This window comes from Larus michahellis, chromosome 3 (assembly GCF_964199755.1).
Source record: "Larus michahellis chromosome 3, bLarMic1.1, whole genome shotgun sequence".
NCBI lineage: Eukaryota > Metazoa > Chordata > Aves > Charadriiformes > Laridae > Larus > Larus michahellis.
The window spans coordinates 37,106,710-37,125,354 of record NC_133898.1 but is presented as its reverse complement, the minus strand read 5'-3'; the positions used below and the strand labels follow the sequence as shown (position 1 = coordinate 37,125,354).

At 40.8% G+C, this 18,645-nt stretch overlaps 1 protein-coding gene across 6 annotated transcripts in view; it reads right to left on the bottom strand.

The window, feature by feature from the left end:
• LRFN2 (leucine rich repeat and fibronectin type III domain containing 2) overlaps positions 1-18,645 on the bottom strand; it is a 223,089-nt gene that overhangs the window by 5,095 nt on the left and 199,349 nt on the right. Inside the window, exons 3-4 of one of the 6 annotated variants that reach the window (XM_074579693.1) lie at positions 17,754-17,926; positions 16,848-17,601 (exon numbers count right to left, since the gene is read on the bottom strand). The exons of the other annotated variants lie outside the window; for them this stretch is intronic. Of the exons in view, the coding sequence (XP_074435794.1) occupies positions 17,782-17,926 (145 nt within the window). The 3' untranslated portion in view covers positions 16,848-17,601; positions 17,754-17,781. Of the gene's footprint in view, positions 1-16,847; positions 17,602-17,753; positions 17,927-18,645 lie in introns of those variants that run through there. 6 annotated transcript variants of the gene reach the window in all.

Here is an 18,645-nt window from a genome sequence, read left to right as displayed (position 1 = left end):
AATACGATTACACACAAGCTTCCAAGGAAATGTAACTGCCTGGAACATTTCAAGGACTGGCAGGCAGTGATAGTGGCACAAAATGTAAAGCCAGCTCATTTTCAAATGTACAGCAGTGAGGCCACAACCAATCCTAAAGCTTGGCCAGGTTAACTGTATTGAAACTTGCCGTAAAAGCTCATCTTAGCCTTTAAAAGAAACTGAGTCATTTCTAAACTCAATCAGTCCTGGAAGCTACAGCTGTGATAATATTGGGACTAATAATAGCTTTATAACAGATGACAGTTGCAATCCCAATTATGGAAAAAGCAATCAACTCTCCATATACATCTAAAATGAAGAATTTTGGATGTTTCCATAAATAAATTTCAAATGTTCTTGTAAAATATTCAAATTAATGTTATTGTAAAAGAACAGCTGAGCATAGGAATAAGCACCAAGTTCAAGAGTACTAGGAGTTAAGTAAGTAATCTCAGACTCAGTTTTCTAGGTTGCAGGGAAGACGATCTCGTTTTCATGAAGATGCCAAACTGTAAGAGTATTTTGGCATTCCTCCATGCTTTAGCCCACCCTCCCCAAACATACTGCCAGTCAGCGATGATGGATGACATCTCTTAATGTTCCCCACACCTAAAATCGATGCAGACACATTTTTACTCTGGGATATTGATGACTCTTTGATTGTCCCCAACACGAGTAGCTGCAAGATGACGCTTCAATCTTTGCTTTGCTGCCTAACAGGAGGAGTCTCTTCATGGCTGCTCTGTATGTCTAACACCATCAATCATGGACCACCATGTGCTGCCGTTGGGACTCAATAGCTAGGGGCTGTTACAAAACAAAAAGGCCACTGAAACTGTGTCTAGGCAGAGATCCTGCAAGGCTTTGTTCAGTCATCTCTTCGGCGAAACACAGAAAGTTGATTTCAGGTAGCAAGAATCTATAGCTTGGTTCACTGGAGATCAAAACCAGCTTTTGAAAGTTGTTAGCTTTTGAAATTCGGAAGATCCTAGTCCTTGCTTGTTACCCCTCAGCAAACATACTTATTTGCAGCAGTATCTTCAGGCAAGGAGCCTGATATTGTCCAGCTGCTCTTCAGGGCAGTGTGATCTTGCAGAGATGCTTCTTATCGCAGAAGAGGAATAGAGATCTAAATTTGATAACTTTCTTTAAGAAAAAAAAAAGAGTAAGAGTTGGCAAACTACAAGAGGAGATCAACCAGCGACACACTTGCTTATTTTTAAAATAATGATAGGTTATAACAGGTTCTAGTGTGTAGAGTTTAAGGACCCTGGGAACAATGAGGACTGGGAAAGAAAGCAAATACTCAAACATATTAACAGTGTAAGTGTAAATATAGTCCTAGCAAGGACAACAAGAAATTTGAAAATCTCTTTATGGAACTTTCACTGTCCAGACATGTAAGACACAGTGATTTCTGTTTTTCTCCTCTGGTTTATTTTCCTTAGGGTAGGAGGCGCAGACAAATCGCCTCCGCTTTGGTGACATTTTGTCTCCTGATTCTTAAGCTAGTTTCTGAATCCTATCTGAAGATCAAAATACCCCAAGGAAAATTAGTCATATAAGAACATGGTTCTGACCTCTCTGAAAATCTTGCCTCTAAGGAACGAAATGAGTATAGGGGTCTTACAACTGACCTTCTTAATTTACAAAAAGGGCCTCTTCTCTCACCCTTTGGCACAATAGCATCACTTATTGGAAGAGGGGGAGACCACTGGCCAGGATTGGGGCATGGCGTAAGCATCTGAAATAAAACAGCAATAGGCAGATGCTCCTCTGAGAGTTTATGTGTGATGAAGAGCTGTGAAGCTGAGATGAAAGTTTGCAGGGCTTTTGCAAAAAATACATTCCCTTCAATCCACGGAGATTTAGTTCTCATTTTGTAAAAGCACCAAAATGAGACCGTGAGCCCCTTTTTAAAAAAAGGAAGGATCCTTCTTTGAAGTCAACCTTATTTTCTACCACCACCACTAAAAAGTCCTTGTTATGTCCTTGTAGACACAACATACGGAAAGCAAGCAATTTTGTAATTACTCACTTCAGTGTGTGCTGATATTAAGGAAATTAGAAAAGAAATTACTTAGAAATGCAGGAGGAAAAGGTTTGCTGCAGACTTCACTCATAATCCCAGATGCAAGTGAGCACTGAAGCTTGCAGGAAGTGAACTGTGCTGAGAATTTAGTAAACCTGAGTTTTATTCTTTACTTTATCAGTTACACTGATATCAGGCTCTACTTTATCAGTAACTCTCAGTTCCTGAGAAATCATTTTGCTGTACTGTAAATCTCCTCATTTATAAAATGGGGATAATGCCAGCAATCTCCTTTCAAAAGAGGCCTGTAGTGTATGGAAGGAAATTAGTAGATATTATGATTACACTGTAATATACAAATGGGTTCTTTTCTTCTTTGCAGCACTGGGGATTAGCAGGAGTGAACTGCTGGTTAACACTGTGGTTATGCAAAACAGACAAATTAGAGAAAAGACAGATTAGGCTAATTGGCTGGGCAATTCTGTTCCTTTTCTCCATCGCAAAGAGGCATACGATACCATCTACTTTTATCCAGAAACTGCTTTAATCACAGAACTTGCAGGGAGCTGTCAAGGCAATTCCTTTGGGAAGGCACTTGCAAGTCCCAAGACTCAGTTTCTCTACCGACCTGCGAGACTACGTTGCCTTTCTCATGGTCCATTTTTTTTGTATTTTCCAGGGCTATATACTAATGTATTGCAGTATGATTTCTCCTTTTGAAATGAATGCTAGGAGTTTGAAATGGAAAGTCGTGCTAATTTATTAAATGATTGTATCTACTAAAAAAATGATTGTATCTATACTAAAAAAGCCTAATTGCTTGCGTGTGAATATTCCATGCCTAAACTGCCCAACTCAAACTCTTCCTGTAAGATTCTATGTCTACATGCCATGTCCCAGGGCAGATACCTTACAAAAATGGTCCATGTCTCTGCTGGTAAGTTCTCTTTTCTTCCAGAGTGACTTCAGAAAGCTGTATATCAAAAATAGCCCTTGGAATATTAACTCCTGAACCATGCTGGAAAAAAAAAACATGCAAGGAACTGCACCAAGACATTAGCAGCATAGATGATGGGGTTCTAATGCATGGGAATGTTTCTAGGCCCTCATTAATTTACCAGCACAGCTGTAGCCTATACACTGATTATGAAGCAACTGCTAAGCATTAGTGCTAAACACTGTCACGGTGCACTACAGTTTGTAATGAAGAGGGGAAAAGGAAGGGGAAGATGGGTGCCAGGGTGAAATAGCTAGTGTTCTGTAAAATCATATTGCAGTTATTTACCACATTAACTTTCCTGCTTACTAATGTCTTGGTGTGAAAATATCAATCTCACCGTACATTCCTAGTCTTACACTTCCTCTTATACAAAGGCGAATTCACGTAAGTGCAAAATATTGCCCTGATTGCTCTCAGAACTAGAAATCAATCCAGAAAATATTAACACTGGAATTTGACCATTTTTCATTTTTTAGTGGAAATCTCAAGCGAAAAATGTTCATTTATTTCATCAATAAGTTTGTCCCCTATTTTAAAATCTCTGGGTTTTTTTCTTTGTTCCAGTTTCACAGGTAAATCTGAAAAAAATAATGATTCCAGATAATCTTCCTTAAAAGTGTTGTAGAAGGCTCTGTTAGGGTCCTACTTTTCAGGCGGAGCGCCCACCTTCAGTCCCAGTGGGATTAAAGTAGGATGGTAGAGAAAGGGGAGAGGGAAAGTATCAATGGTGAGATACTGGAGAAAGACTGGCTAAAGAGCATGTAACAAGAGATGGTAGTCAGAGAATGGAGTTTATTGCCTGAAGAAAGACCGCATAAAGTATCCTTTAAAGCCTGGTGGATGTAGCTGAATGGCACACAGATCTTGCTTCTTACCAGACAGAGATAGTAATGAGGTGTTATTTCATTGAGGACAGGTAAGGAAAGAAGAAGGAAGAGAAGGTTGAAGTGAGAGAGAATGCAAGAAGAAAAGAGCCACCAGTGAACATTGGTGGCTCCGGCAGTGTCAGACCAGCAGAAAATGAGAGAAGGACAAACAGGTTCAAAGCAGCCATTGGCAGGGCACTATCAGGCTACCACCAAAATGATTGAAGAAGTCCAGGTAGCCACCAAATGGGGACCAAGATCACAAAACCAGCTCAATAGATGGTCGAGTGCAATCAAACACAGGTGAAGATCTTTCAGCAAAACCAAGACAATTAGAAAAATAGCGAAGTGAATCAAGGCAGCGGAAAGAGTTCAGATGGTGGACAGATATTAAGAAGGCTGGAGAAAAGGGCAAAAAAAGATCAGAGGAAGACTAGAAGGATCTAAATTGCAGTGAAAATGTCACACGTAACGTATTGCCTGGGAGCAAGAGCACGTAATTGACAAATTCGGACTGCACAGTTGGCATTCTTCTCTGCTGTCAACTTTTGTAATTTCCTTGAAAGTTTTATGGTGTACATTGCTGTCATTTTTTGCTGTGTTTTTATCCTGGAAAGCCCCAGTTTCTGCAGTCATGGAATGAAAGTAGAATCTAAAATGTTATTAAAAGTTAAGTAAGCTAACAATGGACATTAATTTCTGACCCTTCAATTTACAAAAAAGCTTCTGAATATATATCTTCGGATCATCCCAAAGCCGCAAGAATCAAAATACAAAGTACCAAGTATACTACTATGTGAGATCTCACAGTCTTTTGGCGCCTGATTCAAGATTTTTTAATCTAAGAATGTGAGAAAGACAGAGACCTACTGTGACCTGCATCTAGAAAAAAATGACAGTTATATTTCTGGTGTCCTGGGGGAAAAAAAAAAAAAAAGTTGTTAGTATTAGCAACAGGGTGTAATTCCTCTGTCAGTCATGTCAACATAAGGAAATGTCAGATAATACCAGGAGGTAGCCAGACTTGTTCAGTAAACACTAACTCAACCCAGCATGAATAATTTCCTGTATTTTTTATTTTATTAGTTTGTGGGGGTTTTATGACATACAATCATAATTTTGCCTTCAGATGGAACATTTATTATTAAACAGAAATCCCTTCCTGCTTTTCTGAATCTTGTCTCCTCATCACTCATGCATCCAGCTGCCCTTCAGAGAATCTGTCTTGTCAAATGCAACACATAGTACATATCATTTCATTATTATTTCCTAATTTGCTTATGCTCTTTTGTGCTCATTTGGAAAAGTGAGGTGGGGAAGAGAAGACAGAGCCAAAAGCAATTGATATGTCTGTCACAAGGCGGTGAACCAGGGAGATACTGATAATGAATATATCCCCTGTGCTACAGGGGAAAGCAAAAAAAAAAACCCAAAACCAAACAAACATGAACTACTAGCTCAGAGAATATAAATTTCTGGTGATATCTCATAGGCTGCTGAACAGTGTCCCCTGGGGATGCACTGAAGTCATTCGGCAGGTGACAGAACAAAGCGTAGGCTTCTAGGGGACATTACTGCACAAGGCTGAGAAAGGGGGAACCGTGGGACAAGGTATTCTGCTCCCCTCCACCAGCCATTGCTCTAAGAGGGAACGCTCCTCTCTATAGTATTCCCAATCAGATTCTTGCAAACAACAGGGGGCCATAAGCAGGCAGAACTGGTGAGACACTTCTGGATGAATGAAGACCTCCAAAACCAGCCCATAATGCCCTACATCAATGGAGGTGCTCGGTTTGGCTGTCCAGGTGCAAGCTACTGCACGGGGACAGCCTTGTTTTGGTTAATTTTGGTATGACAACACAAAATTAGACTTTCAAGCTCCCTGATCTATGCTATCATTTCTTTCATGTGGGCACAACGGCAGCACACATTTAGTGCCCTGATCATTAAATTTTTTCTTTAAAGGGAATGCAGATATACCTTAGGAACATTTGACAGCACAAAGGATAAATCCAGTCACACCCAAGCTATTCAGCTACTCACAGAACGCCTCTCACCTTAATATATCCAAGATACTAACTGCCTCAGAAAAAAAATCCTCACGCTAACTCAAATCCAACTAAAACACATTTAAACTCATTAGCAGAGTAATTGAAAGATCACACAATATTTCTGTTAGTAAATGTGAAGCTGAAGCGTTTATGGAAACAATGCATAACCATACTAACAAATTCACTCTGTATCGTGTTAATGTAGAGTTAGAAAGTATCATAATTCACAGCAATGTTTCAAAAAGCCAGGCAGGAAATTTGAGATTAATCAAAAAATATCTAAAAACAGTAAGTTACTCTACTGATAGTCACAACAACACGTTACAACTACCCCATTTCTAAAAATGGGAAGAGACCAAAGAGTTATCCATGAAAGGTGTGTTATCATCAAGCAGAGTGTGGGACCTGGGACACTCTTTCCTAGGTTTTTATAGACAAACGGTCCATCCACTTGGCTGAAGTGTTGTGCTTATTCTCTCAGACTTAAGTAATTTTGAACTCTTTTCTGCAGAGTTGGTCAGTTACACCAGAAAAGGTCATCCTACCATACCAACAGAGGTGGCCTACCATACCAACCAGAAGAGAAGCAACATTAGAAGTAATGAGCGCATTTAGGAGCTCAGAGGAACTTAGTTTGCAAAAGGGATTCTAAACACAGCTGTGAGGTTCCGCTATAAGCTGTCCTTTCTTGAGAGTCACAAGTGGGGCTTTCCACTTATTTCCAGGCAGTGAATTCTGTGCAAATTATAATGATAGGATCAAAGAGAGCTGACTGCGATCCTATAGTGGTTGACAGCTTCCCATCCCCTTTTTCTGTGAGAGCTCATGTCAGCTGAGGTGAAGAGGAGGATCATCAGTGACTTACTAGCAATTTCATTCATGCTCACTACGCAGAGCACTTATGCTAGGTTGCAGCTCGTATGTCCTGCAGGAGCTCTGTGTCCTGTCACACAGGCTAGTTTCATCTCTGGAAGGTTGTGTTGGAACGACAGAAACTCCAGGCACTGCTTGAAGTTATGTTTGCCCGTGTTTTGTAATTGACTGGTCAAAGCAAACTGCAGCGTGCTGTTTCAGGCTCTTCTGTCACAAAATCTTTGTGCACTGGTGGGAGAACTGTGGTGCCAGCTAATAGCTGACAGGACTATTCTAAGTATTCCAACCAAAAGAAAGAGTCTTATCAAGTGAATCAGAGGTCTCACTACCCATAGAAATGCTGACGTATCCATTTGTATAAAAAAGTGTTTCAACATCAGTTTAAGACATAATTTATGCGTTATTAAAAAGTTTAATCATACATCATGTGAGTGTTCCCCCACCTCAGTGACTGAACTTGTGGGTAATCTCAAGAGATTGGGGATGGTTATCTACCAGAATTTTGAGAATCTCTCTCATTGTGAAGTTGAAAAAATTAGTTTAATTCCCAGTGGAGATGAGGAGAGAACTACATTTACCAATTCTCCAAAAATGAGCTAAAGAAATACCAATTTACCGAAGATACAGCCAGAGTATACCTATATTCAGAGAGGAACGTAGCCACAAGTTAGAAACATGAAAAGGTGTTTATATGGAGACATTTTTAGCATCACAGGCAGGTTGAAAAGCAAACAGGAAAACTAAGATTGAGGACCCATCCCTCTAGCCTCTCAGCAAACATGGGAAATATCTTTTACTATCAAAAATGGATACAGTAGAATAGCTTGCTTCTTGTGAATTAAGAAAATGTACTGGAAAACAATGTGAGAAAGTTTGAATAACAAACTTCTAGTATCAACCATCAAGCTTTTAGTTTCTGAGTTAGAAGTGCGAGAAAATCTTTTGCAACAAAAATCTCGGTGAAACATGCATAACAATGCACAAGGTAAAGCGAACCAGGATGATTCACGGTGACTTTTGCAATAACATTGAGAAAAAAAAATGTTTTTTTCAATTGCAGAATGAGAACACGGGGTGCAAAAATCACTAATGGTCAAAAGCATTGTCTCCTAGGGGGAAAAAAAAAGGCAGGGAAAATCAAAAAAGCAGCATAGATATGTAATAAAGGCATTTCCTAAAGCAGTGGTTTGACATTTTACCACTTTCTGGGTATTGCATATAAAGCAAAGGAAAAGGAAGGCTAGGACTAGATAGCTGGAAAGACATGGAGACGTTGAATTTCAGAATGCTCTACAGAAGGCCAGAACAGTTACATCCTTTCAGTTTGTGATACCAAAATTAGATAAAAGCATTTCTCAGCAACCAGAGACATCCTGCTTCTTTCAAAGCTGAGCCTGGACCGAAACCATACTGTGTGAAGAGTGACAAATACATTATTGAAAGGGAAAGTAAAATCCATCCAGTAAGAAAACAAGTTTTAATTTATAATGACCTCAGGAGGAAGAAATGAGAAATCAAGGATAGATTCCATTGGAAGCATGATATTACCACCTAGAAATACGTTTCTCTGCTAAAGGATCTTAGGCAAGTGTCACAGATTTCTAGTATACGACCAAAGTGCACTAAAAAGTAGTCTGCTAGTTCCTTCCATGTCATAAATGAGACTCAGAAAACTGATGGAAGCTGTCATGAGACATCTGTTAGGCTAATGGCATAACCCAAAAACTGAACTTAAGCAGTTCAGAATCCCAGGGTGTGCATTGCAATAGTGAACCCTTTGCAAAGAGGAAAAGCATGAGCAGTGTTTGTTGGATTTTCTTCTTCCAGGCACTAGACATATACTTTGCAAATACATGTTTGGCCCTCCTCATGTTAGTTCTCACTCACAGAAAGTACACAGAAGGTTTGGAAGTACTTGCAATTGAATTAAATCCTACTTTTAAGCAAGGTTACCTATTAAATGAGTTTACAAATAGAAGACAGCTCAAATTTGGTGTCACCCTTTTATTTCAGAGAACCACAGCTGATCTGTTTTGTAACATTAAGAGATTAGAATTTCTTCTCATGTTTCAACTTCTCCAGTTGATTAAAGTTTTACCTGGCTCCTGAGACTTACCCACTTCTAGCTTAAGTTACGCAGTTTTGCTGAATATGATTTTAGGACCAAATAGGCAATGAGCAGCTGATCAGCAAGTTAATAAGCTTTCACATGAAAACCAACTACAGCAAATGCTAGGTATGCCATCAGTCTGTTGATATAGCTACATCCAGCTCTGCTAAGTTTATTACTTCTTTACCATGATTAAGTATTAGTCATCATACCTGAAGGTTTTTGCAGTCATGGATATTTCCTTGTCCACCAGTAGAACAAAAGCTTCTACATGTTATAGGCATCCATATGAGGTCATTACAGATAAGAGAAAACAGGTTGTGAATAATTTCATTGAAAAATTCTATAAATACTGTGGCATCGTCTGTGTAAGAGCACCCTATACTGTTGAAAGTGAAATGAAAGAATAGATTTTTTCATTATCTTTGCTTGAAAAACTTTCAAAGCAGTGAGTAATGAAGGAAGAGACTGGCAGATTGCTCTGCTCTGCAGCTTCAAGCATAAAGCCTGCAAAACTCTCTCTTCTTCACTCTGTAAAATCTTCTCTGAGCTTTCCTGCTGTAACTCCAGATAGCACAAGTAAGTAGGACATGCAAAAATGACCCTGAGAGCTAAAAAAGGAGAGCATGGAATAAAATGCAAATTAAATACACAAAGATACCAAACCTACAATTTTTGCCTGCTTGGAGAATACAGAATCATTTGTCACCTCTGCTATCAGAGAAGGCAATGCTGTCCTCATCCTGCCAAAATGAGCAGTAGTAGAAATTTGCCAGATGTTTGTTAATATTTAGGAGCAAAAAAGATGGGCTGAACATTGATTCATAATATCAAGCAGCATCAAAACCTCAGTGTGACCCCTCCAAAAAGACTAAGGAGTAAAAAGCCAGACTCAATCTTTCCTAGAAAGGAGGGTAAAATGAATACTCTAAAGAAATCATTACGTATAAGATTCCAGGCTTCTTGGAGAGTGCAGACAGCACTGCATTTTAGAGTATGTTAGTTCTATGACTCTGTTTTCCCATACATATATTTATCATGAGTATTATCAATAAAGGCACTCGACTCAACATTTCTAATAGCCAATGTAATCCTTCAGAGGAAACTTAAGCATGTCCCTCCTTAACCACTACATGGGCTGTGAGAGTTCCTTACGTCTGCAGTTGAAAAAGAACAAAATCTGCTGCCCTCAGTAAAGCGTTTTCCCTTCTGCAGCTCAGAGTGTATGGTCAAGAGAATAAAGTAGATAAGAACTTTACTCCCTTACAAAGTCCTGCAAAGCTGTGGTCCACTAGCAGAACTGCTGATTTCGGCTTCTGTGCAGTGGGCTGGGTTGGGAGGAGTCCTAAACTCGCCTCTGCACCACTTGATACACAGCTGCTGGGCTCAGAGCTGCTGGGCTCAGAGCTCCCTTCTCTAAATGATGATTGTGTCCCCTTTCTAGGTCGCACCAAGGCAGTGCTGTCCACGTGTCGTATGGAATTTGGGTAGGCACTACCATCAGTCTGTGGCAGGACTTCAGCAAGGCACAGTGTTGATCTTTTTGCTTGAGACGAGAACGAGAGCTGCACTCAAGCATCCTGGCTGACAAGATGGCCTTTCCTACTTTCTTGCTGGAGAAGTCAGACAGCTTTGGAGAGAAGGGACTTACATATTTTTTTAAAGTTTAATTTCCTTCCTTATTTCTATGCCTCACCAGACAGAAGGAGGGAGAATCACTAGCAGAAGAAATGAAGCTGCAAACCTGCTGAACAGCAACTCTGACTAAACAAGAGGGGAAGATGTGGCCTGTACCCAGGTGTCTGTAAGAGGGTTGCCCACATTTCCTCCAAAAGATGTAGGAAAAGAAGCAAAATGGGAATGGTCTAACAAGAGCTGTCTTTTGTTGTTAAAGTCTGCTTGGCAGATGGCTTTGTTCCCACAGTCCCTGGAGACATCTCAAGCGGAACACACCCCTGTTTCATTCCTTATGCCTTTCCCATCAGATTGGAAAGGTAAGAAGAATCCTGTGTCCAAGCACCTCAAGGGCTTCTCATCCACTTTAAGATTCAGGATTTCTTTCAGAAGAGACATTTAGGGTGTAGTCCTTTCCTGGCCATGTGCACACTGTCTTTGCAGGTGTATATTTGTACTATCCCCCCACATTCAGTGCAAATCTCTTCCCTAGATCTGACTTGGGAGATATTGGCCTTATTGTGATGGTGACACAAATCATTATTTAGTGATTGAAAAGTGGGATGAAGTGGAGATAGCTCTGGCACTGCAGAAAACTTCTGTGAGTTTTACGTAACTTGAAGAAGTTACTATCTAATGTGTCTTGTAGGCAGATTAAAATAAACTTCTCTCAGCGAACAGAAACTACAAACGGATCCAAATGATTCCCCACAATACATGTGTTTCTCTCTTCCACATTAGCCTGACTATAAGCCAGAAGCCAAAGACAGTCTTGTCCTAAATTCATGTGGCCATGCACCTCATGAAGGTATAACTGACTTGCGGTAATTACATTTCAATGAAATATTGAAGAATGCTTAATTGGTTTTACCACCTCAGCAGTAGAAAAGAATTTATTCTGTCATGACTAAATTGTAAAACTATGTTTTGGAAAATTAGTTGCTTTTTAATGACCATGCTGGCAACTTTTTGCAGTGCCATAGAAAAGGTGAATGGATGGAAATGTTTTTGTAACCATGAGGGCAGTTTCTCGCTCCATAGTGTAAATACAAGGTGGCCTGCCACGGGTTTCAGCTAGGTCTTGTTTCCTCATGTGCACTGGGTTTGTCTGCAGATACTGGCCTCTCTATTTTCTGAAGTGTCCCAGAATATTCATAGACATATTTCTAAATCCACTGCTCCATGGATTCTTAATTTTTTTTTTTACCGTGCTCTGGAAAGAATCACTCCATCCTCCCACCAGCACGAAGACAAATGTGATAGCTGCTCCTGAACATATGGTACAGCCTAAAAAAAGGGCTATCTTGTAGGAGTTTATCTGTATGGATCACTTATCACACATTCCCCAACGGAGGACTTAGGAGATAGCATCTCTTTTTTGTTCTCAAACTGCTCATGTTCAGCATTTTTCTGTCTACTGCTTTCCAACATGCTTATGATTCCTCGAAAGAGAAAAGCCCACTCTCGTTACAACTGGCCTTTTATGTATTGCGCAGCAAACTTGGATCTGCTCTACTGCCAGGGACTAGTTGCATAAATATGCAAAACTTATCCTCCTTTGCGGGTTAATCATCGTAGATTGGTCTAGATTTATTCCCTATAAGAATGAAATTCAGATTCTGCAGTATTTGGTGACATTATGGCCCAATTTTTTGTCTCTGAAGAGAGCAACCTGTAATCATGTGAAAAGACAGATTTTCAAAGTTACAAATTTCTATGCTGCCCTCCGTTCGAGAAGGAAGATGTTAGCATGATATTTTATCCCAAACCAATTTTCTCAGATTACAATGTTTGTCTCCCTCAAGAACCTATAAACATTTTCAGAGAGACTCATGCGATGAAAGCAAAGGGTCATTATTTCACGGGAATTCACTACAGTTTTAGGCAAATACTTTGAGGATTTCAGAATGCTTTAACCGATATCCAAAAGTATCTAACTAGAATAGTCTCTGAAGGAAATCCTTTATAAAATTCAAGAGACAGGTACCCTGAGTTGAAATAACACGTGGCTCTATTATTGGCTATAAGACAATCCTGTACAGGTGGAGTAGGCTCCTCCGATATTTCTGTGCATTGGCTAAAACAGATTTAAGGCTTGGTAGAGCAACAGCTACCACAGTTGCCCCCACAAAATTTTACTAAGGCATGACAAAAGCAGACCTAGCTAGGAAACCTGACTGAAACACAAACCCCTTACCTAAGCAGAAATTGCGAGTTTGATGATGGCTGGTGTCAGGAGTGCACACTTTTAAGGATGACAGGAAGAAAAATTTACCATGGGTGCAGGATGACTCAGATAAAGGTGAATTGGGAGTATATGGGAGAGTGTGGGCATAAGAGATGATGCACAAAAAATGCAAATGCATCAGCTGTTTTCATCTTGGTTTAAATCAGAGTAGAGTCATGGGGATGTGCACAGCGGTCCTAGGGAGCCTTTTGGTACTGAGACTGTTCACCCAGCCACCAGCACACTGTGCCTTAACTCTTCCTTCAGTCAGTATCAGCAGAAGCGTTTCAAGGCTCTGCTTGTGCTCACTAAACCTGGCCAAACCTGCACCACCGGACTGAGTTTGTTATTATTTCTTAAGAGAAACCTGATACTGCAGTCTCTCAACTGCAGCCCTACTGGCATTGCGGTACTTGAGACCTTGACACGGGCATATCCATAACACCAGCAGAAGCAGCAAAGAGGAAGACACTGATGAACGACTCTGGGGACCACAAACAATCCCAGACAACAATACACCCAAAAAGACAGATCTAGAACAAACCTCTTCTACAATGACTAATGGCACAGAAGGCAGGCTGAAAGGCAGGGAGATCTGTCTGCAGTGCTCAAAAGAGCCTTGGAAACAACTGTCCAAGGGATTGGCCAGTAAAGAGCATCCCTACAGTCAAGTAAGAAAGAAGTACACGTTTTCATGTTTTTCACTCTCAGTTGCAGCCCAGTGCAAAGTATCATAATACACTCTTCTCAGTTTATTCACAAGTACAAATGTTTCTTGCATGCTGGATCTTGCCGAGATAAAATCCACTGAAAAGATTCCAGGGGAAAGGATAGGAGACACTTAATGGACCATAGCTTAATAGCTTACCCAGGGACTAAACAATGAAAGAGAGAGTCTTTGATCCTGTCATGTGCTCTCTGCACCTGTGGACATTGCTTAACGCCTGATAGGATATTTCCTACCAGAGTTCTAGACCAGGAGTCTGAAATGATCAGTACTTTTTTCCATCAGCCTTACTTTCAGGACTGTAAGGGGAGGGCTGGTACTTAGAGACAAACACTGTCTGAAAGCTTGACAGCATTCTACCATGTCAGTTAAAAAGGCTCTTCTTAGTTCTCAAGGAAGGTGAAGCCATGTAGTACCTATTTTTGATACAGCCTAAGAAGATCCACTCAGCATATGACTGCTGTGACATAACTGCCAGTTAAAGTAATAAAGAGTCACACTCACAAAAGTTAAGGTAATTGAAATTGTAATGCATACAACTGTAGCATTAGTGTACACGGAGATGTTCGGTTTTATTGAACCTGCTGACTTTACCAGAAGGCTTTGGTTGACAGTTTGACTGCTTTTACGTTCTTGCCTTTGTAGGTGGCTGCTTCCCAAATGTTAAAAGCAGTACAGGTACTCACGATCATCTAGTCTGACCTTCTGGACAGCAGAGTCCAGCACAGGCTGAGGAGTTTATCCAGGGATTCTTCCGCTGAGCCCCAGCACAGCGGTCTACTGGACATACGGTCTTAAGGATTTCGCAGGGGATTAGGAGTTGATGACTCTACCTCCTCCTACTGGTTCAGACCACAAGGTTAAAATGCCACAGCTCATTTCCGATTTGAATATATGTCTTCACTTCAGACTGAGAAATATAAAGAGTGGTTTACACATCTGCATATAAAGCCAAACCAATAAGCAAGTAACAGACTTTGAGGCAGGATGGAGACAAAGTCAGCCTATTTAAAGCTGTGGTGAATTATTAAAGTTGTGAATTTTGCTTTGGGAAGAGTCAGAAGATCGTATGAGTTTCTGTACTTGGAGGAGTGCAGGGGTTGAGGAGATATGGAATATAAAGAATAATGTCATGGGTGATGGATAGTCTGTTATTGGCTAAGATGACTGGCTAAATAGTCAATGGCTCCTCATAAAATGGTTGAGAGAGAGGCTTGAGAAAGCCCGGGTGGCCACAGGCAATCTTCCCAAGGCCATGATAAACATGGAGACAAGTATCCAGAGTTTATTTATAGGAAAAGACCTAGGACAGCTGGTTGAAATTAAAGGGTATGCAAAGACACCATGGAAAAAGGAAGACTATAACATTTCATGTGCAAAAGGAAAAAGGAGGTAGTCCCAGGTATTTAAAGCCAGTTCTGGAGTGTCCAGAGATAGGTCATTTGTTTTGTATCCAGCCACTTCCACTTGAAACATGCCTGTGTCTGTGAGGTACTTCTGTGTGTTATTATCACTATTAAAAGAGACCTAGAAAAAACCCCCAAACATTTAGAAGCTTTTTCTGAAGGCCACAGGACCACATGAACACAGAAGAACATAAACCCAGTGTCTTTTCAGCTTAGCATGTTAGTTACGGTTTCTACAGTACTGTTCAGTTCTAAGGTGCCTCTACTGACACTTTGATCATCAGAAAGTCTGTGGGGGAAGCCAGTATCGTTCAGCACAAGGGGTTTGTGCAGCAGATCTTTAATGCTTTCATGAGAAGCCATTTTCAAAACTTTTGTCGTGTAGATGAAATAAAGATGACCTTTATCCTTTACTTTTCTCCATTCAAGGTCAACGGCAGTTCTGTGATCTACTGACAATGGCACATGATGCCCATGGAGGATATCCCATTGCTGCCAATGATTAATAGTTGCAGTTCCCTCTCCTCAGCGCCATAACTCACTCAAAGCTTCAGCATATGAGAATGATGGAACATCCCTGGAACAGATAAATGCATAAATCCTTCGAAGCCAACAAAAAATTGCCAGCTCTCTAGGAGTTTCTTCACAAGTCAGGCTATAGTTTTCAGATTAATACGTGCATGTAACACAAGAGGGGGAAAACCAGATAACCAATAGGATAAATCAGAGAAGTAATTTAAGGCTGGTTATTGTCACTTTCTATACTCTGTTCACTGTTGTTCACTTTGCAGGAAGAAAATGTCAGACAGGCACACATCACTTATTGTCCACAGTATCTGCATCTGCAACAGTCATTTCATTTGCAGTTGTGCTGGGAAGTGCATTCTGAAGCACACGACTTATCCCAAAAGCCACCGTATAATAACATCACGAACCAGCCTTCAAAAGGACTGTCTGTGGGAGTAGTGTATCAGTCATGTCATTCGGAGATATGTCTGCCAATTTTAGGCAGCAAAAGTTTTTATATCTGATAGCTCTGTAGAACAAATTAATCTATCGGAGAAAGCTGGACTGTGTTTAGGCTAGTGCATTGTCTACAAATGGCGCAGCCACTAAAAGCTCCACCTTCCTGGCTGGCCAGAGTTCAAAATCGACCACTGCGGAGAGACAGAGTCTTGCCCCTATCCTGGGGCCATCTGAGACGAGAGCCCCAGGGAAAGGGAGGGCGGCTGTCACTCCGCTCTGACTGCGCGCCAGAGCTGGGGAGAGGAGGAAGGGCAACCCGCCTTGAGCTGCCTCTGCAATCGCTGTCTAAACTAGATGCTGGAGCTAGGTGGTACGGAAAGCTCTCCTGGGGAGCTGGGCAGTCTGTTTGTGTAGGTTGTCAACTATATGCACTTTTTCGTAAACAAAGCAGAAGGCATGTGAGATTGCCCAAATGCCAACTGTAGGAACTCTCAGTTATACACTGTAAAGTTCTGCTTTCAAGTTAACAGAGCTTCTCTGGACTCACGACAGAGAAGACTCCTGTAGTTCTCAGAAGCTGTGGTTTATTTAAAAAAAAAATTAGAATGAAGTAGTTTTATTTTCATCTTTTATTTTTAATAAGAGTGTGCACAGGTTCAAGAAAAAAAAATTAGCCTTTTCAGCTATCCATTTTCAGAAGCAGAACTTAGGAAGCTCTTTTTTACTGCTTGTTTTTCAGTGAAAACTTCTAATATTTTAATGGAATAGAATATTATTTCCTACATATTTTTCTTACATGTTGTATAATTTCACTTTTCATTTGGGCGAATAAAGATCTACAATTTTCTGAGTTGTTCTACCTATAGATATTTAGAATTTGCAATGGCCTAATTAAGAAAAGCTTAAATGTTTCTTTGAACAGTCAGTCTCTGCAGAGTTTTGGTGCTTATCCAAACCTGACTGAACAGCAGTGAAATTTCCATAGCTTCTGAGGATGCAAAATAGGACTAGAACCCACAGAAAAGGCTGTTCTGCTTCTATTCCTGGCCTTCGCTACAGCAAAAGAAAGCACCTCATGTTACCTCTGATCTGGAGTAGCGAAAATACTGAATTTTTAGAGAACTGTGTGTGTTAACCCATCCTTGGAAGCAATATTGCATTTCTTATCTCTGAGTCCTCATGGCAGGTTGCTTCCACTTGCGATTATCTCAAGTGTAGTTGCCATTATGTAAATGCTAGGTCCATGTAGCAGGAACATCCTATGCTGACTGACAAAACTGTGTCCTAAGTATATATTCTGCTACCTGTGCTCGCTAAAATAATGGTTAGTGTAGAAAGGTATCTCAAAATAGTGAGGTGAGAAGAGAGAGCATAAACATAAACAGCCAGTCAAATCATACAACACAGTCACAAATAATTTATCTAGCAGAAACATTTAAACAAGAAAATCTCTGCACAGAAAAGTCAAAATTTATAGGTCTCATAATTACACTAGTTAGCAAGAAGCCTCACAAAACCTCCAGCTTGGTAATTCTGAATAGAAAATAAAGCTGAATACATCTCAGTCTGGTCATGGATTAAATCACAAGTGGAAAAAGAGGATCCAGTCCCGACAAGTGGTCTGTTGTCACTTAGCTCTACTCGGCTCCTGATTTGTAGAAAAATCCGTAGGGGAACAAAATGAAAAGAAATAAGGATTGCATTAAGCAAAGTTACATGTAATTCGTATTTGGGAATGGCAAGGGGGAGGAAAGATAAAGAATATTTTTCCCCGAAATTGATCCCTCTGTCTTCATGTACCTTTTTATGTATTCACATGTCACCCTTTTCATGGTGTATCTTCCATCTTCATTCCTCTGCCTTTAGCTAAATGTTGTGCAGCTCTGCCTTTTTGAACTGTCATGAAAACAACGTGTAAGAGACAGCACTGCAGATAAACAGCAATGCGTGTTGCCTGGTAAGTTGTGCTGTCACTGCAAGGAAAAAGACAAAACACCATGCACTCAAAACTGAGCAAAACATCTGAAAATGTAAGAGCGGCTTATTGTTTCACTGAAGTGCAAACCGTAGCGGCGAGGGTGCAGCTGGGATGCGACAAGTGAGGCATCCATTGCTAGTGGCGGAGAATGACTGAAAAATGTGATAGCTCCCAGGACACAAACTTCAGCCGGAGGTTTTTGGCTCCTGCAGCTGCGGCTCTGTACGGCAGAGCCGTCTGGTTTCCGTCTGGCGGAGGGATTCATTACTCATGCCAAATCATCCCCTCCCTGAGGGAACTTGTGTAAAGTGCACAGTATTTCACATCAGTTGGATGTCCCTCGGATTACATATTCAAAGCTTTTACAGGCACTAACACTACATGCATCTAGCAAAACCTTGGTATTCTGACGGCAAAGCTGGTCAGATACCTCAAAGGAAACACATTTTTAGTGTTAAAACAGGGGTTTCTGCTAGATGCAGTTTTTTCTTGTCTCTTGTCAGGAAAATGAAAGGTACAGCTGTGGGGAGCCACAATGCTCTTCCTCTCCCTGGGACTCGTGAGGGATGCTCTGCTTCCAGCCCTTGATGTGTTCCTCTGCTCCTTTCCCACTCTCCCATGCCCCTTCTCCTTGTACGCCCCGACCATCCCTTCACCACTGCAGAGGCTCAAAGCCGGGACAATATGAAAGGAAGGAAGACCTCTGTGGGGAGA